This window comes from Pseudoliparis swirei, chromosome 17 (assembly GCF_029220125.1).
Source record: "Pseudoliparis swirei isolate HS2019 ecotype Mariana Trench chromosome 17, NWPU_hadal_v1, whole genome shotgun sequence".
In the NCBI taxonomy this organism is placed as follows: Eukaryota; Metazoa; Chordata; class Actinopteri; order Perciformes; family Liparidae; genus Pseudoliparis; species Pseudoliparis swirei.
In genome coordinates this window covers 565812-587344 of record NC_079404.1, presented here as the reverse complement: position 1 = coordinate 587344, position 21533 = coordinate 565812, and the positions used below count along the sequence as shown (strand labels likewise).

Here is a 21533-nt window from a genome sequence, read left to right as displayed (position 1 = left end):
AGAGATAACAGGATGCTCGTGGCTCGCTGCTCGGCGTCTGAATCCCAGAACACTCACCAGGCCCACTTCATCTCGCTGATGAGGTCGGCGATGGCGTCCGTCAGCACTTGCACGTTCTCGAACTTCATGCCGCGGCTGAGGAAACAGGAAGTAAAGACGCTTAAAGGGGAAGCAGGAAGTAAAGACGCTGAAAGGGGAAGCAGGAAGTAAAGACGCTGAAAGGGGAAGCAGGAAGTAAAGACGCTGAAAGGGGAAACAGGAAGTAAAGACGCTGAAGGGGAAGCAGGAAGTAAAGACACTGAAGGGGAAGCAGGAAGTAAAGATGCTGAAAGGGAAGCAGGAAGTAAAGACGCTGAAAGGGGAAGCAGGAAGTAAAGACGCTGAAGGGGAAGCAGGAAGTAAAGACGCTGAAGGGGAAGCAGGAAGTAAAGACGCTGAAAGGGAAGCAGGAAGTAAAGACGCTGAAGGGAAGCAGGAAGTAAAGACGCTGAAGGGAAGCAGGAAGTAAAGACGCTGAAGGGAAGCAGGAAGTAAAGACGCTGAAGGGGAAGCAGGAAGTAAAGACGCTGAAGGGGAAGCAGGAAGTAAAGACGCTGAAGGGGAAGCAGGAAGTAAAGACGCTGAAAGGGGAAGCAGGAAGTAAAGACGCTGAAGGGGAAGCAGGAAGTAAAGACGCTGAAGGGGAAGCAGGAAGTAAAGACGCTGAAAGGGGAAGCAGGAAGTAAAGACGCTGAAAGGGGAAGCAGGAAGTAAAGACGCTGAAGGGGAAGCAGGAAGTAAAGACGCTGAAGGGGAAGCAGGAAGTAAAGACGCTGAAAGGGGAAGCAGGAAGTAAAGACGCTGAAGGGGAAGCAGGAAGTAAAGACGCTGAAGGGGAAGCAGGAAGTAAAGACGCTGAAAGGGGAAGCAGGAAGTAAAGACGCTGAAGGGGAAGCAGGAAGTAAAGACGCTGAAAGGGGAAGCAGGAAGTAAAGACGCTGAAGGGAAGCAGGAGTAAAGACGCTGAAGGGAAGCAGGAAGTAAAGACGCTGAAGGGAAGCAGGAAGTAAAGACGCTGAAGGGGAAGCAGGAAGTAAAGACGCTGAAAGGGGAAGCAGGAAGTAAAGACGCTGAAGGGGAAGCAGGAAGTAAAGACGCTGAAAGGGGAAGCAGGAAGTAAAGACGCTGAAGGGGAAGCAGGAAGTAAAGACGCTGAAAGGGGAAGCAGGAAGTAAAGACGCTGAAGGGGAAGCAGGAAGTAAAGACGCTGAAGGGGAAGCAGGAAGTAAAGACGCTGAAGGGGGAAGCAGGAAGTAAAGACGCTGAAGGGGAAGCAGGAAGTAAAGACGCTGAAGGGGAAGCAGGAAGTAAAGACGCTGAAGGGGAAGCAGGAAGTAAAGACGCTGAAGGGGAAGCAGCTCACCAGTGCTCGTGGAAGTCGAAGGAGACGTATGTGAGCGCCGGGTTGTTGTAGAGCAGAACCTGCTTCAGGTACGCGTCGCCGATGATCTTCTCCCGCCCGGCCTGGTCCACCAAGTTCACGATGACCTGAGGGCAGAACCACCAGCGGGATGAGGACCCGGCACGGGCCGGTCCGTGGGCGCCGGCCCGTGGCGGCTCACCTGGGTCTTGTAGAGCTTCAGCTGCTCTTCGAAGTGAGCAGAGAAGTGAGGCATGGTGTCCTTCTCCCCTGGAACACAGAACATGGAGACGGGTCCGTGAGGGACAGACGGGCTTTCAGAACCCTCCATGTTCACACGGCATCCTGGATCCATTTCTATCGACCCTCCACACCTCAGTCCAAAAGAACCGGAGTGTGTTATATCTGGTGGATCGGTCCGACCCAGACAGACGCTTAGAACCCAAAGAACTCTGGGTCCACATCAGGATCACCAAAGAGACAACTATTAAACTAAAGTGGAGTGACTCGACTCCAACAGAACCTCCTGAGAGCGTCTGTTGGACTGGATGTGTGGTTCTGTGTGGTTCTGTGTGGTTCTGCGTGGTTCTGTGTGACTGCGTGGTTCTGTGTGACTGTGTGGTTCTGCGTGGTTCTGTGTGACTGCGTGGTTCTGTGTGACTGCGTGGTTCTGCGTGACTGCGTGGTTCTGTGTGACTGCGTGGTTCTGTGTGACTGCGTGGTTCTGTGTGGTTCTGCGTACCTTTCTCTAGGCGTGGCCGTGGGTTGTAGCGGTACCCCGCCTGGCTCCAGAACACGGGCACGGACCCGCGGGTCTGCACGAAGGCCAGCGTGTGGCTGTGCACGTGGATCAGCTGCTCCGTCTCCACGTAGTTGGCCACGTGGCCGTCGACGTCCACGCCGCGCCGCTTGTACCGCATCCCTGTGGGCCGGGGGAACGGGCTCAGAACACCGGGGACGAGGTCACAACAGAACCACCGGGCCGGGCCTCTACCTGCGCGGTGGCGGCTGCGTCTGGAGATGAGGGCCACGGTGAAGCGGGGGTGGACGTCGTCCACGCAGGTGACCTCCTGCGGCGGCGTCTCCGGGCTGCCGCGCTCCTCCTCCGGCGTCTCGTTGTAGTTCACCACCAGCTCCTCCACCTGCACGAAGCCCTGGATGACGGGCAGCACCCACAGGTCCACCTGCAGCAGCACAAGGGGAGGAGCCACACGCAGAACTCAGTATCTTCATCCTGTGATCACGATCTGCCATCAGCAGCTGAGAGGAACCCCCAGGGCCGTGGGAGCAGTCAACGGGAGGGGCTAGGCCCCATGGGGAGGGGCTAGGCCCAATGGGGGGGGCTAGGCCCAATGGGGGGGGCTAGTCCCAATGGGGAGGGGCTAAGCCCAATGGGGAGGGGATTGGCCCAATGGGGGGGGATTGGCCCAATGGGGGGGGAATGGCCCAATGGGGGGGTCTAGGCCCCATGGGGAGGGGCTAGGCCCAATGGGGGGGGGCTAGGCCCCATGGGGGGGGCTAGGCCCCATGGGGAGGGGCTAGGCCCAATGGGGAGGGGCTATGCCCCATGGGGAGGGCCTCGGCCCCATGGGGAGGGGCTATGCCCAATGGGGAGGGGATAGGCCCAATGGGGAGGGGCGAGGCCCAATGGGGAGGGCCTCTGCCCCATGGGGAGGGCCTCTGCCCCATGGCGAGGGGCAAGCGAGGGTATCTGCACGCTCTTTGGGGGGCGGTCTATTGTTTACGACTCGTCAGAGGTCGATTGGGTCAGAACGGGACGCTGCTCTGTAGTTTTGCTGCATTCAGAACACGAGATCACAAGAGACAGAACTTCAGGGTCAGAGGGATATTTAATGCTCATTTGGACTCATAAGGAAAAAAAATCATAAGAATGTTGATTAATGCAAAGAATAGAGATGTCCAGAATTATTTATAGTCTTTCAAATTCACTCTCACACTCCGCTCACTGGAGAGTTTAACTAAAGAGCTAGCTAGCTTTATGCTAGTCTGTTGGATTGTAAATAACGTGTTCATGTGAGAAACAATAGTTTCATTTCATGACGTCACAAAACAATGAATTAAAGAATGAATGCCAAATGATGTGTGGGTGAGAACATTAAAGGGCTGAAGCCCAGCGTGGCCTCACGCTCTGAGCTCCTACCTCCAGGGCGATGATGTCTTGGATCATGTGTTTGTTCCAGAAGAAACGATCGTCCACCTTCAACAAACAACGACAACAACTGTGAGTCCAGACACGAGGTTCTGGCCAACGGTTCTGCTCCAGAGGAAGAGGTGCGGCCCGCTCTGCACACCTGCTTCCACAGGGGCAGGCCGGCCTTGTCGGCGTGCCCCTGGCGCTGCACCGTGTTGGTCAGGTCGTAGGTCAGGCTGTAGTAGAAGGAGTCAGAGTCCATGAAGATCTTGTCCAGCTCGTCCAGCAGGCGCCGCTCCAGACGCTCCTTCTCTTTGTTCTCCTTCACCTGCAAGGGGAACCCGGGGGGACGAGAGGGGAGAACAAGCAGAGGAACAACAAACCCTTAAAGAGCGAAAGAAGAGGAGCGGAACACATTTGAATACGGCGACAACGCCTCCAGACCTTCTTCTTGACGGGCACGTTGGACTTGATCTGGCTGAAGGTTTTCATCAGGAACATGGACTCCTCCGGGGACGGGGCCAGCTTCTCCGGCTTATCCATGCCAAAGTGATGCTTCTTGCAGAGCTGGAGAAGAGGATTTGAATGTTTATGACAAACAGACACAACCCAACTCCGTCAACACACCGCACGGTTCTCCTTTTCCTAACCTACGGCGGAAGCATGTAGAGCAGCGGGATCACACTCGTGTCCACCGGGGCCATCAGCCCCTCGGCCCCCAAAGGGCCGCGTGTCTCAACGACTCCCCAACATCACGTTAAACAACTCTGCATTGGATTATTGTTTATTTGAGTGTAGAAATATTGTACATAAGCACATTTCTCTAATATTATAACATGAATCCATTTCATTTGAAACCTTCAAAATAAAACCATAGGATGTATATATATAATTTTTTTTTAAAAAGGTGATCATATGTCTTTCAAGCCGTCGGGGGCCACATAAAATGACGCGGCGGTCTGGAGTCGGCCCGCGGGCCTTGTGTTTGACAACTGTGATCTAGAGGATCTAAAGCACAGGTGTCAAACATAAGGCCCGCGGGCCGAATTCGGCCCGCCGCATAGCTTTATGTGGCCCCTTTAAAGACACGTGTTCACCTTTTCTTAAAGAAATTGAAGCAAATATCCCGTGCTTTTATTGTGAAGGTTTAAATGGATTTATGTTGTAATATTAGAGACATTTCCTTATGTAGAATATTTCTACTCTCAAATAAACAATAATCAAATGCAAAGAGAGTTATTTAGCAAGATGTTCGAGGAGTTTATGAAGTGTTTCCGGCCCTTTAAGAGGGCGGCCATGATGCTGGTGTGGCCCACGGGGAACATGAGTTTGACTCCCCTGGTCTAGACGGGATGGGACTACAAGCTAAACTAGGACCGATCCTCCTCCTCCTCCTCCTCACAGAGGAACCCCCCAGAGGAACCACACAGTGACGCTCTCCACCTCCAGCTCTCCTCCACCCCCCCCTCCTCCTCACAGAGGAACCCCCCAGAGGAACCACACAGTGACGTTCTCCAGCTCTCCTCCTCCTCCTCACAGAGGAACCTCCCAGAGGAACCACACAGTGACGTTCTCCAGCTCTCCTCCTCCTCCTCACAGAGGAACCTCCCAGAGGAACCACACAGTGACATTCTCCACCTCCAGCTCTCCTCCTCCTCCCCCCCCTCCTCCCCCCAGAGGAACCACACAGTGACGTTCTCCACCTCCAGCTCTCCTCCTCCCCCCCCCCCAGAGGAACCACAGTGACGTTCTCCACCTCCAGCTCTCCTCCTCCCCCCCCCCCAGAGGAACCACAGTGATGTTCTCCACCTCCAGCTCTCCTCCTCCCCCCCCCAGAGGAACCACACAGTGACGTTCTCCACCTCCAGCGCTCCTCCTCCTCCTCCTCCCCAGAGGAACCACACAGTGACGTTCTCCTCCTCCTCCCAGAGGAACCACAGTGACGTTCTCCACCTCCAGCTCTCCTCCTCCTCCCCTCCCCCAGAGGAACCACACAGTGACGTTCTCCACCTCCAGCTCTCCTCCTCCCCCAGAGGAACCACACAGTGACGTTCTCCACCTCCAGCTCTCCTCCTCCCCCCAGAGGAACCACACAGTGACGTTCTCCTCCTCCCCCACCCTCCTCCTCCTCTCCCCCAGAGGAACCACACAGTGATGTTCTCCACCTCCAGCTCTCCTCCCCCCCCCCCTCCTCACAGAGGAACCACACAGTGATGTTCTCCTCCTCCTCCTCTCCCCCCCAGAGGAACCACACAGTGACGTTCTCCACCTCCAGCTCTCCTCCTCCTCCTCCCCCCAGAGGAACCACACAGTGACGTTCTCCTCCTCCTCCTCTCCCCCCCAGAGGAACCACACAGTGATGTTCTCCACCTCCAGCTCTCCTCCCCTCCCCCAGAGGAACCACACAGTGACGTTCTCCACCTCCAGCTCTCCTCCTCCTCCCCCAGAGGAACCACACAGTGACGTTCTCCACCTCCAGCTCTCCTCCCCTCCCCTCCTCCCCCAGAGGAACCACACAGTGACGTTCTCCACCTCCAGCTCTCCTCCCCCTCCTCACAGAGGAACCACACAGTGATGTTCTCCTCCTCCTCCCCAGAGGAACCACAGTGATGTTCTCCACCTCCAGCTCTCCTCCTCCTCCTCCTCCCCCCAGAGGAACCACACAGTGACGTTCTCCACCTCCAGCTCTCCTCCTCCTCCTCCTCCCAGAGGAACCACACAGTGACGTTCTCCTCCTCCTCCTCTCCCCCCCAGAGGAACCACACAGTGACGTTCTCCACCTCCAGCTCTCCTCCTCCCCCCCCCAGAGGAACCACACAGTGATGTTCTCCACCTCCAGCTCTCCTCCTCCTCCTCCCCCCAGAGGAACCACACAGTGACGTTCTCCACCTCCAGCTCTCCTCCTCCTCCTCCTCCCCCCCAGAGGAACCACACAGTGACGTTCTCCACCTCCAGCTCTCCTCCCCCCCTCCCCCCCAGAGGAACCACACAGTGACGTTCTCCACCTCCAGCTCTCCTACCCCTCCCCCAGAGGAACCACACAGTGACGTTCTCCACCTCCAGCTCTCCTGCCCCCCCCCAGAGGAACCACACAGTGACGTTCTCCACCTCCAGCTCTCCTCCCCCCCCCCCCAGAGGAACCACAGTGACGTTCTCCACCTCCAGCTCCAGCTCCGGCGGCTCCTCGTCCGACAGAGGGATCACGGCGATCTTGGTGATCTTGTAGACTTTGTGGTCGCCGGGTAGATTTCCCACGAGAGCTTTCTGTGTGATTAACACGAGGCCCAGAGGAAGGTCTGCCGGAGGAGAGAAGAGGTGCATCATGGGAGCAGCTGCACACCAGACATCAACGAGATATTCAGAATAAAGGGAACGCAAGACACCTGGAACCACGTTAACCAATGTAAATGACTGGTTCTGTGTGGTTCTGTGAGGTTCTATGTGGTTCTGTGTGGTTCTGTGTGACTATGAAGTCCTGTGTGGTTCTATGTGACACAGTGTGGTTCTGTGTGGTTCTATGTGACTCAGTGTGGTTGTGTGGTTCTATGTGACTCAGTGTGGTTCTGTGTGACTCAATGTGACTCAGTGTGGTTCTATGTGACTCAGTGTGGTTCTATGTGACTCAGTGTGGTTCTATGTGACTCAATGTGACTCAGTGTGCTTCTGTGTAGTTCTATGTGACTCAGTGTGTTTATATGTGACTCAGTGTGGTTCTATGTGACTCAGTGTGGTTCTGTGTGGTTCTGTGTGACTCAGTGTGGTTCTGTGTGGTTCTATGTGACTCAGTGTGGTTCTATGTGACTCAGTGTGGTTCTATGTGACTCAGTGTGGTTCTATGTGACTCTGTGGTTCTGTGTGGTTCTATGTGACTCAGTGTGGTTCAGTGTGGTTCTATGTGACTCAGTGTGGTTCTGTGTGGTTCTGTGTGACTCAGTGTGGTTTTGTGTGGTTCTATGTGACTCAGTGTGGTTCTGTGTGGTTCTATGTGACTCAGTGTGGTTCTATGTGACTCAGTGTGGTTCTATGTGACTCAGTGTGGTTCTATGTGACTCAGTGTGGTTCTATGTGGTTCTGTGTGTCCATCCTAGATGTGAACATTCTGTGTGTTCTGGTGTGCACCATGAGGCACCGGCTACATCTGATCCATCTCCGTCTGCTCCACTTGGTGACTTCCACCTCAGAGGCTTCGTGTTCTCACACCGTCGGGTGAGAACACGAAGCCGCTCCGGAGGATCCAGTTCCTGTGAGGAGAGGAGGAGGGCGGGTCCAGGAGGGCGGGTCCAGGAGGGCGGGTCCAGGAGCACGTACCTGTGTGGAGCTGGATCTTCCCAATGACGCCTTCCACCAGGCCCAGGCACACGGGGTTCCAGGCCAGCAGCAGGTCGGTTGCTGCAACAGAAAGGTGGGGGTGGACCATCAGAACCGTGGGGTCGATGCTCGAGGTCACACGGCCAGGTGGAGAAGTGACACAAGCAGCACACAGGGCCGCGTGGGACACGCTGTCCTCAGGTATTGACTACAAGGTTTGAGCGAGTGTTGCACAGAAAGTACCTCACCACGGGGGAAGGTGGAAGCAGGTATTTTCTCACCCAGTAAACGTCTCCTCCTCTGCAGCCTGGGTGTGCCCACATGCTTAAACTCTGACTGCTAGAACAACTGGAGCGCCTCCAGCATGAATGAGTCATGGTGACGGTGGCGTGAGGAAACATGTGATGGGTGTGTCCACGGAGATGATGGATGTGAAGTGAAAAGTGGCCACACACACACACACACACGCACGCACACACGAGAATAAATATTATATATATATAGTTTTTTAAATAATACAGCGTCTTCCCCTCGACACGTGAAACGTGGTGGAACTCGACTTTACTGTTGGGAGTGGAAACCCTTTTTCCAATTAAATAATGAAACAGTGCAACTAAAAACCAGTTCACACACAAACCCACACCCACACACCCACACCACCACACACACACACAGCCTGCAGGAGGAACTGCCGACAGCCACCTGCATTTCTTCAACTGTAAATTCATGTGCAGTTATTAGTTATTTATCCCTGGAGCTCTGTAAAGGTAAAGGAGCAGGAAGAAGACACGTCAACACACCTGTACTTGTACATGTATGCAACTCTACCTATAACTGTAACTGCATCTGTACATGTACATCACAGGGTTGTCCTTATTCACCATATATATCTATATCTATCCTAGTATAATAAAGCTAGAGCCGTCCGGTCCCGTCGGTGTGCGCCGGGCTGAGCCGGGAGGAGTCTCCCCGGAGCGGACCGTGGAGGTGTCATGGCACGGGGCCGGTTGTTACGGTGTCACTCGTTATGTCGGAGGGTACTGATAACATCTGCAGAGGTCTTATGTTTTAAATTAATACATACAGAAAGATATTATAATAGACAATATTCAGGAGAATATTGATATTGTTAATCGACGCGGCAGGCTGTGTCTCCCATGTGGAGCTTGCAGCCTGCAGCCGGCGCCGGGACACGAGGAGAGCTTTGAATGTTTGTTTCACTTTTCCTGCCATTAAATGTTGATAACTTAATCCATGCGCGTCCGGAAGACTGTTTTTCCACCATCTGCGTAGTGCCCAGTTTCAGAATACTCAACAGTACCGAGCGGCGACACCACCGGAACAACGTCAGACCGGCCACGGCGGGACCAACGGCTCTCCCGGTAACCGTCCCCTCGGAACCTACCGGGTCTGGCCGTCATGGCGCCGTCCTTCCGGCTGCACCACAGCGCGCAGTCCCCGCTCTGGAGGATGTAGTGGTCTTTGGCTTGGAACAGCTCCATGTCGGGTCCGTGTAGACGTGACACACACGCGGCTGAACTCGCTGGCTACGCCCGGGCTGGCGGGATCAACGCCCGCGTCTCTGGAGGCTGGATGGAGCCGGGAGAGTAACCGGGGGCTAGCCGCGGTTAGCTCGTGAGCTAGCGGCGGCGAGGTGGGTGTCGGAATGGTTCCCTCCGTTCCTCCGCATGCTGTCGTTAGATCCACCTCCTCGTTCTCCGAGCAGCGGACTCTTCAGGCGGGCATGGCGGACAGAGAAGCCGGAGAGGAGCGACGTGTCCCGGCTGCTGCGTGGCGCTCGAGACGCGACCGGCCGCTTCCTGCTCTAAACAATACCACGTGACCGGCTCCGTGACGCGCCGGAGACTGTTGACATGGCAGCCGGAGTCACGTGACTATAAGTATGGCGTGGGCTGAGGACGCCTCCATGTTGCTCACCCCGACGGGAGGGACAAGGAGGATGTTATGTGATTGTGTTTTCCCATTTTATTCTCTTTATTGGAATCTGAGGATTTTATGTAAAACACTCATCAAACAATAGAAATTAAGTCCCTCTGACTTTTATTAAACGACCACTTTAAGTGTCCCCATGCACCAGAAAGGGGGCAACATGTTTCTGACTGAAATGGGCTCTGAGGGACTCTGGGAGAACTCTGAGGGGACTCTGGGGAGACTCTGGGGGACTCTGGGGGAGCAGCTGACCTCAGACAACTGACTAACAACATAAAGTAAGTGGAAAACTAAAGCAGACGGCGCTGAATAGTCATCTTCACATCCCCAGTTCATTCTTGACCTGGTCTGTGGGGACACACACACATCAGTCCAGATCCGTGTCAAATACATTTTTATTTTCAGGGTGACTTCTTTCCCACAATGCATCAGTCTGCTACTTGATAACTGATGAACATGACGTCCATCCCTTGTGAAGGTGTGTGAGGCAGTGATCCGTGTGACCCTCACAAATGGCTTATGGTCATAGTGACTATCATTACGACACAAACAATGAGTGTCATCTTAAAAATAATGTCAAACCGTTTGATCTTCATCTTTCACCATTGGCATTGTTAAGGCTTTTAGGCCGTGTGTGTGTGTGTGTGCGCATCGCTCCGGTTGTGGTAGTTTTACATTCTGACAACAGAGAGCTGGTTGTCTGACATCACACATTCAGAAATGTACCAAAATACTATATGATATAAATACTGATATAGTGTTTGAAATAACAAGTAAAACAACGCACGCACAAACACGTCAATCCAAACCGGTGTAACTTATATATCTCAAACGAAGTGCTGCCGACACGTCGGTGACGGCAAAGTGCAAAGACGGCAAAATCAGCAACGCGCCATGAAGCATCTTCTCAGGGCCGTGTTCCCCGTGCTCGCCACGCGGCGGGGGAGGGGCCACCTGACGGGGTCTGCAGGGAGCGCGAAGGACCCGATGTCTGCACACCAAAGTGCACCGACTGATTTGTTGACTGGATTTGATCAAGGCGACCACATAACATGTCTTAAGAAAATACTTCTTCCCATTTATTTCATGAAATGGCCGACGACACCTCGCCGTCTTATTGTGAAGACGTTGGCGACGGCGTTGGCTTGAGACACGACGGCACGGATCATACGAGTGGCAGGAAACACGACACCGGCAATCAACCTCCACAACCTGTAGATGAGGAGGAGGAGGAGGAGGAGGAGGAGGGCTGGCTCGGGCCCGTTCACTATCAAATATAAAGCGGGCCTCCGGCGCTCTGCAGTGAGGCGTCGTTATGAGGCCTCCTCGGCGCTCACGCCGGGCGGCTCGCCTCCCTCCGGCGCCGGCTGCTCCAGGCCCTCCAGGATGGTCTGGACCCGGCGGACTCCGTCCCGCCTCGCCTGCCGCACGTCTCCCCGGCCTTCCGGGTCCACCGTGTCCAGTGCCAGGAGCTCTTTGGTCAGCAGCTCCTCCAGTAACAAGTACTTCTTGCCGCTCTTCTTCCCGTCAAAGCACTTCACCTCCTGCTCCAGCTTGGCAACCCTTCCGACTATCTGCTGCACCTTAGCCAAGCCCGGGTGGACCGGGCACCGGGCTTCAGCCTCCACCGGCCGGTCCTCCGGGGGATCGGCCGCCGTGTCGCGGGCCTCGGGCCGTGGAGGTATTTGAACTGTGACATCTGAGTGTTGTGGTGGTTCTTCTGGTTTCAGGGGCGGCTTGAACTGTTGCTGCGACTGCATGAACGCCTCAGGGTGCTGAGGCTGTGGGGATGTGGGAGGAGGAGCATGAAACTGCCGTGGCTGCTGAGGTGGGTGGGCCTGAGGACACTGCTGTGCCTGTTGCTGCTGAACGTGTTGCGGTCGTTGCGTTGGTCTTTCGGCCTCCGGGGGCAGCGGCGCGGCGCTCTCGGGTTTCTGCTGAGCGCCGTGCTGCTCCTGCTCTCCTTTGGCGGGCGGCTCTCTGGTGACGCCGTGCTGCTGAGCCTGAGAGTCAGAAACAAGTGGTCTCAATCGAGGTCGACGCCAACCGACGACACGACGACAAATCCAAGCGAACGCGGCCCCTAGCGTACCTGTGGTCGTTCTCCCGGCGCCTGCGTGACGACGGGGGACTGGCTCCTGACGTGGGGCTGCAGGTGGATGGACGTGGCGTCGCGATGCTGGGGAGTCAGAACGGGAGAGGCCCGTTCGCGGGGCGGCGCCGCGGCGGCGTAACCCGGCCACTCGTCGCTCTGGAGGCGGTAGAAGGGCTGCTGGTGCTCCGAGGAGGGGATGCGCTGGGAGTAGACGGAGGGGTTGAGCTGCGCCTGCGTTTGGCCTCCTCCCCCTGCGCCCTCATGGATCACCGGGATGGGGATGTAGCCGGCCTGTAGGCCGGCGCTGCTGGGCCGCGGGGCGCTGTAAACCTAGAAACCATCGGAAGTGAAACCGTAGAATCAGGTGTTTGATGGTTTATATTTACAGTCCTGCAGCGTGACGCTCTGAGCCGACCTCCGCCGTGTGGGAGACGGGCGAGCCGGCCTTCCCGGGCTCCGCGGCGCCGCCGTCGAGAGGGGATCTGGGCCTGCAGTGGAGCAGCGGCGTCGGGGACGGCGTCCGCCCGTCGGACCGGATGTGCTGCGCGGCGGTCGGCTGGATGTAGGAGAAACACGGGTGCTGCTGCCGCGGGTCGGCGCCCTCGTGGAACACGGGGATGGGAACGTAGCCCGGCCGCAGGATGGGGTGCTTCATCTCCCTCACGCAGGCCTTCTGCAGCTCCGGGGGGCTCGGTTCTGGTGGGATGTTCGGCCCATTGGCTGACAGCTCTCGGACCTGGAACATATTTAATCGCATAAACAACCAAATCAATACTCTAGAATGACAAAGAACATTTTAGGGAACACGGATATTAGTTTCTTTGCATAAAAAAAAGTTTAACCACAAATATGTTTCGAGTCATTTACAGTTCACACGAATAAATTGATGAAATTATGATCCCTAAGAATAGAAAAATCTTAAGTATGACCAAATATTACATTTAATATTTAGATTATTGCCTTTTTTTGAGCAGGTAAAATGAAATGAAACACTTTTGTAAATATATTAAAATAAGCTCTTCTTGCTTAGAGTTGAGTAAAGGAAGTAAACCCACATTCATTTGGTGAATTGTATCTTCTCCCCTCTATAATTTAAATAAAGTAAATTAAAAACTGAACACACAAACATGTTTGTCTGCAAAACTTATTCCAGACATACGAGTGAAGCTGGAGGTATTTTAGGAACGCTCTCTCAGGCCTGAGATAACTGCAAAGGTCAGAGGTTACAATGTGAAACAGGGGGATGCCAAATGTATCACCTCCGTTGAGTATTTGATGAACGAAGTAAAGCTCCCGTTACCGGGACTCGTTTCCTGTCAGACGCTCACTGTGCCACACCTGTGTGCTCTGAAGCCATGAAACGGAGTATAAATAACACCAGAACACATTTGAATGCACCACTGAACGCAAGAGGACTTACTTACTTAAAAATAGCTCGATGTGTCCCTGAATGCAACAGCAGGCGACTGTCTGTCCCACCACCGGTCACCGTTAGAAACATGGACTAGTATTGTTCCAATAGTGGACCAGTGACGACACACCTGCACGTGACAGCTGTGGAGCAACACGTATTCTGGTAACTCAGCACTGACCTTTGACCTCTAAGTCAACACCAACGCATCCACAACAACACAGTAAAACCTGCATTCATAGTGAACGGTGTCTGAGGCCAGAGCGGCTCAGGAGCCGTGACCCCGGTGACCTCTGGAGGACTCTGCCCACCACGCTGATCCCGACAGCTGCGTCTCTCTAGCAGCTTCTCCGGGACGCTCTGGACAACACGGAGGCTCTCCGAGACAGAGCTTACCAGCTGGCCGCCTGTCAGCCGGGTGGGGGTGTGGGGGGCTCTCTGCAGACCTGTGCGCTGCGTCGCCACATGCACAACCCCTGCTGCAGCAGCGAGGCGCGCGAGCCTTGTAAGGGAAAAGTTGAACGCGAGCCGGAGACATTGTTATGAAATGCGCCGGGAGCTCGACTACCGGCGGCCCGCCGCAAGGTGAATCACCGGGTAATAATAGTGCTCGTGACACGGGACACAACGGGGTCGATCACCCGTTATAACGGGACATGAGCTGTTCGCGGACAGGCCTCCAGGCTCCGGGATTAACGCACAAGGGACGCAGCGCACCCTCCCCCCCCAAACAAAAACAACCCCAAAACACGCACGAGATCGATCAATAAATAAACACAAATAAAAAACAATACAAATGCACAAGTTGTAACTCCAACGTGGACGCCTCGCGTACCTTCTTGGCGTCGTGCCGCGGGTCGTTCCACGTCGTCGTGTGGTTATTGTGGTCCACGAAGAAGGGCCAGCCGGTCTGCGGGTCGATCTTCACCTCCCAGCCGAGCGGCAGCGCGTCGCTGTCGGCTTGGCCCGGCGTCAGGGTCGGCGACTGCGTCTTCATGTCGCTGCGGCGGCTCTGCAACATGCTGCCTCCGGCGGCCACGGCGCTTTAAAGACTCCTCCAGGTGACGCGGGGAGGTGGGCTGGAAGTTTCTCGAAATAGCCGGGTTCATGTTGGAGGCCGACGCACGCGCGCGCGCAAACACACACACTCACTCACACACTGTAAGCCTGTGCTCTGCGTTGACTGTCTGCGCTTCTCCCCGCACTGAGGAGGATGTTTTTGCGGCAGCTGTGGACAAAGTGCGCGCGCGCCAGCCGGTCATCTCCTGAGATATTGATATTAAATATTCACCCTGAAATCCTCCTTTTTGTTTTTCTGTGTATTACAGATGTGGGAACCCCGACGCTTCTATCACAACAACACGGGTTTCCCCGAATAGATGCGTTCAGGCTCCCACGTGATGAATCCTCCTTCCAGGGGAACTCCGTAATCTGGAGCCCAGTGCGCGCCCACGCAGCGCGGCGGCGCGCACCGGGCAACACGTCGTCCTCACGACATTCCTTCATCACCTTCATCACTCGAGGGGAATACGAGCACAAGTCAACAACAAATAAACGGTTTTCTTGGCTGAAGTCTGCGTGGAATCACATCACGGATCTTTGTTTAGATGTGTGGACACAGGAGATACATAGAACATATACAATATACGTGTTATACGTTATTATCAATAGCGACACAATATATAGGGTGTACATTAATCCATTGTCTATGTTATAATAAGTGATGCCTTTAGGGATGGGCAGTCACATTACGGTTCTTCTACCTAGGCCCATCTCTCAGAGAAGTTGCTTTTATTAAGTATAGAGACCTGTCGCTCTACACTCAAACTCTTTATTTTGATGGATATTTTTCTAATTTAACCAAACAGGGGGACTAGTTATGGTTGGCCTTTAAATAAAATGACCGTCTAAATAAAATCACATGTCAAAAACAACCGAAAGAGTGTATGAGTCCTTTTATTTGCATTTATTATTATTATTATTTATATCAGCACTTTATTCTGTAATCAACAGTCTGGTGATTCAGCGGAATGTGTTCACAAGATATATTTTACATACTATATATGAATATTGAATATTAAAATGTGTGTCTCTAAATGAGTCAGTGGTAATTAATACACGTTTTGTTCAGTTCTAATTGCTATGAAACAGAATGTGATAATCAAAACATGAATGAGTAATTATGAGTCACAGACTTTAAATAGGCTCGGGTCCAGAAAGCTCTCCGTGGTTCGAGAAGCTGCCACGATCCGTCGGACGCCGGTGAGTAAAACGATCTTACCCTTGCAAGTCTACTTCAAAATAAAGGTTACTTCCGTTGCCTTGTATGATAAATGAATTGGCTAAATGCTAAATGTCTTGTAAATATTAATTTAGTAAATTACAACCGGGAACAAACGCTATTTTTAAGAAAAATCATTATTTCTAATGTTAAAACCTGGTTAAAACTGTACAAATGGTGCTATGTTACCTCACTCTGACCTCCGGCTCGGTGTTACAGTTTAGGAAGCGACCGTGTTAACTGGCGACTTTGAACCGAACGCGTCCGTTGTTGTCGTGGTTACAGACAGCTGATGAAGATAGATAGATAACACGTATAGCTGCACTCGTGAATGCCGCATTATTACATTTTTATAGTATCTATTATTATGTATATGAGTATTACAAAATAAAACCTAGCAGGCATTCACGAAGACAGCTATACGTGTTATCTACCCTATTGCTCGAACGGCCGACGTAACTACGACAACAACGGACCCGTTGGTTCAAAGTCGCCAGTTAACACGGTCGCCTGTTAAACCGTCGCACCGGGCTCTCGTTGTCAGACCCCCTCCCGCCCCTCCCGCGCACGCGCAGCCGCTCTCTCTCCGGACTCCCAGCGTGACGTTTTCCCTGGCGCCCGGTTAGCTAGCTGCTAAGCTAGTTAGCTAGTTAGTTGTTGTACCTAGCTCGTTAATTAACGGGGCTCACCGGAGTTGGTAAACGTTAGCTAGCTAGTCGGTTTCGGTCATGGACGACGAAAGCTACCCCAAGACCCTGTGAGTACCGCGAGGGGTCCGGCTGCCCGGTGTTCTTAGCTTTGCTCGCGTCGGTTAACCGGGTGGCTAACGTATAGCTAACGGTGCCCGCTGTCAGGCGTTCACCGCCCGGAGAACACCGCCGCTCGACCCGTGTCAACGGCTCGTTCAACGGACGGGAAAGAGAACCGCGGTGGGACGGCGGGGCTGTCCCGGTAGCCGGTAGAAACGTCGGGCCAGCTAATGTCTAATCAAAGATAACGTGACATTAGGAGCCGTTTCAACTGGCGGTGGCGACACCGCCCCGGAACCTGTCAGTGAATCCGTAACATGCTGCCGGTGTCACCGCCTCACCGTCCCCGTGATGACCCCTCTCCCCGCAGGTACGTGGGGAACCTCTCCAGGGACGTCACGGAGATCCTGATCCTGCAGCTCTTCACCCAGATCGGACCCTGCAAGAGTTGTAAAATGATCACAGAGGTACAGCCGTCCGCCGACACGCTGCAGTGACGTCACGCTGTCTCCTGACCCACCTGGTGACCTCTTGTGTTTGACCCCCACGCAGCACACGAGCAACGACCCCTACTGCTTCGTGGAGTTCTTTGAACACAGAGATGCTGCTGCGGCGCTCGCCGCCATGAACGGGAGGAAGATACTCGGAAAGGTAGGACGACGAGTCGAGGGAACGGCTCGGCTGCTTAGGGCCCCAGAGGGCCCCGGAGTCATTCCCAGAGGGCCCCGGAGTCATTCCCAGAGGGCCCCGGAGTCACTCTCTTAAAGGTTCCCTGTGCTGTTCTTTCAGGAGGTGAAAGTAAACTGGGCCACCACTCCAAGTAGCCAGAAGAAAGACACATCCAGTAAGAGCTCACCTGCCGGGTTCCTCACCTGCTGAGTCTCAGTTCAGCAGGTGGAGTAACGGTTTCTCTCTCTTCCAGATCACTTCCACGTGTTCGTGGGCGACCTGAGCCCTGAGATCACCACCGAGGACGTCAAGGCTGCATTTGCAGCTTTTGGGAAAATCTCGTAAGTTTCCACTTTTTAGAAGGATCATTATTTTTATGTGCAGTACAAAAAAAACATGAATTCTACAATGTGCGCATAGTGATTTATAGCAATGTGGTTACTTCTTGATAATCGTATGTAGACGACTGTGACCGCGTGCAGTCACACGGCACCACGGTGACCACGCCGGGTGTCACGTGACCGCGTGCAGTCACACGGCACCGCGGTGACCACGCCGGGTGTCACGTGACCGCGTGCAGTCACACGGCACCACGGTGACCACGCCGGGTGTCACGTGACCGCGTGCAGTCACACGGCAACACGGTGACTACGCCGGGTGTCACCTGCTTCAGTGGGATTTACAACCTCCTGAATTAGTTTGTAGCTTCTCAACAAGTCACGTCTGATCTCACATGAATTGAACTGACCCCCCCCCCCCCCCCATGTTCTTGCATGTTTTCCAGCCACCAAAATATTAAGTAACACTGAAAACCTAAGAAGTCACCAGCGAAATGTTCAGGAGACCCGATTCAGTTTGACTTGATTGATTGAATAGAAAGATGAAAGCATGTAAACATGAAGGTGATGGCCCAACATGATCTGCACCGCTACAACACTGTCCTGCTTCAGAGGAACACTCGTTCACGTTGTGCGTCTCCAACGCGATGCCTGTACGTTGCTAAGTTCCAGTTGAAGTCTGTTGTCTCTGACCGACGTGTCCTCCTCTTTAGCCTCTGCTTGGTGCGTCTTTCTGACCTCATTGTGTGCATGTTGAGGTGGTGAGTGGGCCTCATGTCCGCGGCGTGTGAACCTGAGCAGCTGTCAGTGCTGCGTCTCAGTGAAGTAATAGACCTTTGGTTATTTTACAGAAATGCTCATAGGATTGGACAGGAGCTTGAAGGCTAGCAGCAAGGAACTCTGGAGACTCGGATGTAGTTTTTTTTCTCTATTTATTCCATTCTTTCCATGTGTCTTTATTTGTAGATGCTATGTATTAACATGCTCTAGCTTAGATTAACACATTCCAGCACTCAATGTATTCCTCTGAATCTATGTTTAAAATGTCTCATTTTCATTTGCATAGTGTTTGTAGTTAAAAAAAAAATCTGAAATTGTCAATTTCTCAAAAATGTGCAGCTCCCGAAACTCCAAACTCCATAGTGGTGGTAAAGAAAGCGTAAGCAGGCCATGTGTGCCGTTTGATGCCCTCCTCTGTCGTTTGTTCTCCATGTTGATCTTCGTCGTGAGGCCCCGGTGTCGTCCCTCCACAGGCAGCGCTGCTCCATTAAGTCATGTCAAAACCACCGCAGGCTGCGTGCTGCTGGACTTTTCCTCTCAGGCGACGCCTTGAAGTTATTTAGCGCGGCGCCCAGAGGTCACGGAGCTAAAGCTCGGCGCCGCCGGCCAGCGGAGCGGCGGCCGGTCGGTTCTGCGCGGTTCCTTTCGGGTCGAAGCTGAAGCCGTCTCCCCGTTTCCCTCCAGGGACGCCCGGGTAGTGAAGGACATGACGACGGGCAAATCAAAGGGGTATGGATTTGTGTCCTTCTACAACAAACTGGTAAGGCTCCAGTGCAACAACACAGACTGAAGGTTATTTCTATTTTCTGGTTCTTCTAATACATCCACAGTCGATCGAACATAACGCGATCGCAGTCGACAACACATTGAATCCAACTTACTCAACGTCAACCTTTGAGACGGTCTGGAGGGTCCGGAGGGTGACGCTCTGCTTCTGCTCTACAGGATGCGGAGAATTCCATCATCAACATGGGGGGGCAGTGGCTGGGGGGGCGCCAGATCAGGACCAACTGGGCCACGCGGAAACCACCAGCGCCGAAGAGTGTCCAGGACAGTAAGTGTTAAAACGCACACGCACCAGACTTTGTTCTGAACGTTAATGCATCCCATTGCATGTGGGTGGTCTGATCACGCTGTTGCTTTATTCAGGGTCCGGACCGGCATGGAAACCTGGAGAAGTCATGACATTTTAAAACGGTCATTTCCAGGCCTGGAAGAGTCATGGAAAAAACTGAAATCATAGAAGTGTTGGAGAAGTCCTGTAAATGTGTTATAATCACATGTTCACTTACGCCGAGTTTGAAATAATTAATATGTTTTTTTAAAGAAAGACGCTCAAAATATCAGCCGGCGTGCCTCTCGATACGCAACATGTTCCACAGGTTCATGTTTACAGCGAGAGTTTCGTTTAAGGTCCTGGAGCCCCGGGTCAACGTGTGTCACAACCTGTTTATGTTCCTATTACGACGATCACTTCCATCTGGACGAGAGAGGAACGCACTGCCGCTCTTCTGGATGTTTGCAGAATGAAGGAAGTGAAGACGACCTTGTGGGTCGGAGGTCACCGCTGTGACTTGTGACTTTGGCTTGAAGTGGTGTGGAGACTTTAAGAAGGTTTGTTTCCAGATGGATCGAAGCAGCTGCGGTTCGATGACGTGCTGACTCAGTCCAGTCCTCAGAACTGCACCGTGTACTGTGGAGGGATCCAGTACGGACTGTCGGGTGAGTCAGGAGACGTCTGATTGGTCCCCAAAGCTGGAAGCTGAAGATAACCACGACGTGCTCCTCTCTGCTCCTCAGAACACCTCATGCGTCAGACCTTCTCCCCGTTTGGTCAAATCATGGAAATCCGAGTGTTCCCGGAGAAAGGATACTCGTTCGTCAGGTAAGGCGTGGTGCTGTTCAGCACGTGGCCTCTAGATGGCGCCACCGGCACGCTGCCCTTTAGTGTCTGTCCGCCACCTCAAAACAAACCGTCGATGTGTTTGATCTGCTGCCGTCTCCCCGTGAAGGTTTTCCTCCCACGACGGAGCCGCCCACGCCATCGTGTCGGTGAACGGCTCGGCCATCGAGGGACACGTCGTGAAGTGCTTCTGGGGAAAAGAGTCGACGGACGTGGCGAAGAGTCCGCAGCAGGTAGGCAGACGCCACGCCGAGAACTCCACAGCAACACGTCTCCTCACGGGAGGAGAGGTGGTGCATGAAACACAGAGCGTCTTCATCCCTGAACACGAGTCACACGAGGCTTTCTCTGCAGACGATAATATATATATATACATAGATTCATTAACTCTGCAACATCAAGAGAAACTCTGACACAACGGTACGTTTTCAGGGGGAAATTACTCGGATTAAAAGGATGAATTGCGTTTATTTTCTTGAGCTATCGGGACTCGTAGTCACCTGTCTGTCCCTCAGGTGGAGTACGGTCAGTGGGGTCAGTGGAATCAGGTCTATGGGAATCCACAACAACAACAACAACAACAACAGCAGCAGCAGCAGTACGGACAGTACGTGACCAACGGGTGGCAGGTTCCCTCCTTCAACATGTACAGCCAGACGTGGAACCAGCAAGGCTTCGGAGTGGAGTGAGTTTGTTTATATTTGTGTATTTAATGAAATCATAAAGCTTGTGTGAGGCTCTGGAGGGTCTGGACCGCTCTGCTGTCAGACCCCTCTCCTCCCGTGGAGCATGTGTTCATCTCTACGCGTGACCTTCTCTGCAGGCCGTCCCAGTCCCCGTCCTGGGTGGAGGGCTTCGGGTCCCAGTCCGGCCAGGCCGCGGCCCCCCCGGCCCAGGTCATGTCCAACATGGCCAACTTCAGCATGGCCGGCTACCAGGCGCAGTGAGCCGGCCCGCCGGGACGCGGCCAGCTGTTGACCTTTCACCGGAGGGGCGGGGCCACGTTCACGAAGCCCTTGTAGCTGCTGGCTGATTTGAAAAAGAGTTTATACGATCATCACCCAGAGCTCCTGGCTTCTGGAGGGAAGGAGTTGAAGGACACGGCCACCTTTTGAATGTTTGGCCGTGAAACCAGAAACCAGTGTGACGATGTTACATCATCACGGGGATGAGTTAACACACAGTAACACACAGGAACACACAGTAACACACAGGAACACACACTAACACACAGTAACACACAGTAACACACAGGAACACACAGGAACACACAGTAACACACAGTAACACACAGGAACACACAGGAACACACAGTAACACACAGGAACACACAGTAACACACAGGAACACACAGTAACACACAGTAACACACAGGAACACACAGTAACACACAGTAACACACAGTAACACATATGAACACACAGTAACACACAGTAACACACAGGAACACACAGTAACACACAGGAACACACTAACACACAGGAACACACAGTAACAC

At 53.5% G+C, this 21533-nt stretch overlaps 3 protein-coding genes across 4 annotated transcripts in view; 1 reads left to right on the top strand and 2 right to left on the bottom strand.

The window, feature by feature from the left end:
• The window catches only part of inpp5f (inositol polyphosphate-5-phosphatase F), a 17410-nt gene extending 7324 nt beyond the window's left edge, over window positions 1-10086 (bottom strand). The window contains exons 1-11 of one of the 2 annotated variants that reach the window (XM_056436337.1): window positions 9265-10086; window positions 7860-7940; window positions 6711-6847; window positions 3996-4118; window positions 3712-3879; window positions 3561-3617; window positions 2394-2583; window positions 2142-2321; window positions 1602-1669; window positions 1403-1527; window positions 58-135 (exon numbers count right to left, since the gene is read on the bottom strand). In XM_056436337.1, coding sequence (XP_056292312.1) covers window positions 58-135; window positions 1403-1527; window positions 1602-1669; window positions 2142-2321; window positions 2394-2583; window positions 3561-3617; window positions 3712-3879; window positions 3996-4118; window positions 6711-6847; window positions 7860-7940; window positions 9265-9361 — 1304 coding nt within the window. In that variant the 5' untranslated portion in view covers window positions 9362-10086. Of the gene's footprint in view, window positions 1-57; window positions 136-1402; window positions 1528-1601; window positions 1670-2141; window positions 2322-2393; window positions 2584-3560; window positions 3618-3711; window positions 3880-3995; window positions 4119-6710; window positions 6848-7859; window positions 7941-8140; window positions 8149-9264 lie in introns of those variants that run through there. The other variant, XM_056436338.1, reaches the window with a different exon arrangement.
• Window positions 10087-10186: 100 nt separating this feature from the next.
• Window positions 10187-15265, bottom strand: bag3 (BCL2 associated athanogene 3). The gene is made up of 4 exons (XM_056436340.1): window positions 14151-15265; window positions 12320-12640; window positions 11902-12234; window positions 10187-11812 (listed from the first exon to the last, which is right to left on the bottom strand). Exons 1-4 carry the CDS (start codon window positions 14334-14336, stop codon window positions 11123-11125), a joined length of 1530 nt encoding a protein of 509 aa, XP_056292315.1. The 5' UTR covers window positions 14337-15265; the 3' UTR covers window positions 10187-11122.
• An 888-nt stretch (window positions 15266-16153) lies between these two features.
• tial1 (TIA1 cytotoxic granule-associated RNA binding protein-like 1) lies at window positions 16154-21470 on the top strand. Its single transcript, XM_056436341.1, has 12 exons — window positions 16154-16353; window positions 16716-16812; window positions 16898-16996; window positions 17135-17189; window positions 17268-17355; window positions 18817-18892; window positions 19078-19186; window positions 19759-19854; window positions 19933-20017; window positions 20145-20268; window positions 20551-20720; window positions 20859-21470. The coding sequence occupies exons 1-12, from the start codon at window positions 16325-16327 to the stop codon at window positions 20980-20982; spliced, it is 1152 nt and encodes a 383-aa protein (XP_056292316.1). The 5' UTR covers window positions 16154-16324; the 3' UTR covers window positions 20983-21470.
• Window positions 21471-21533: the final 63 nt, after the last annotated feature.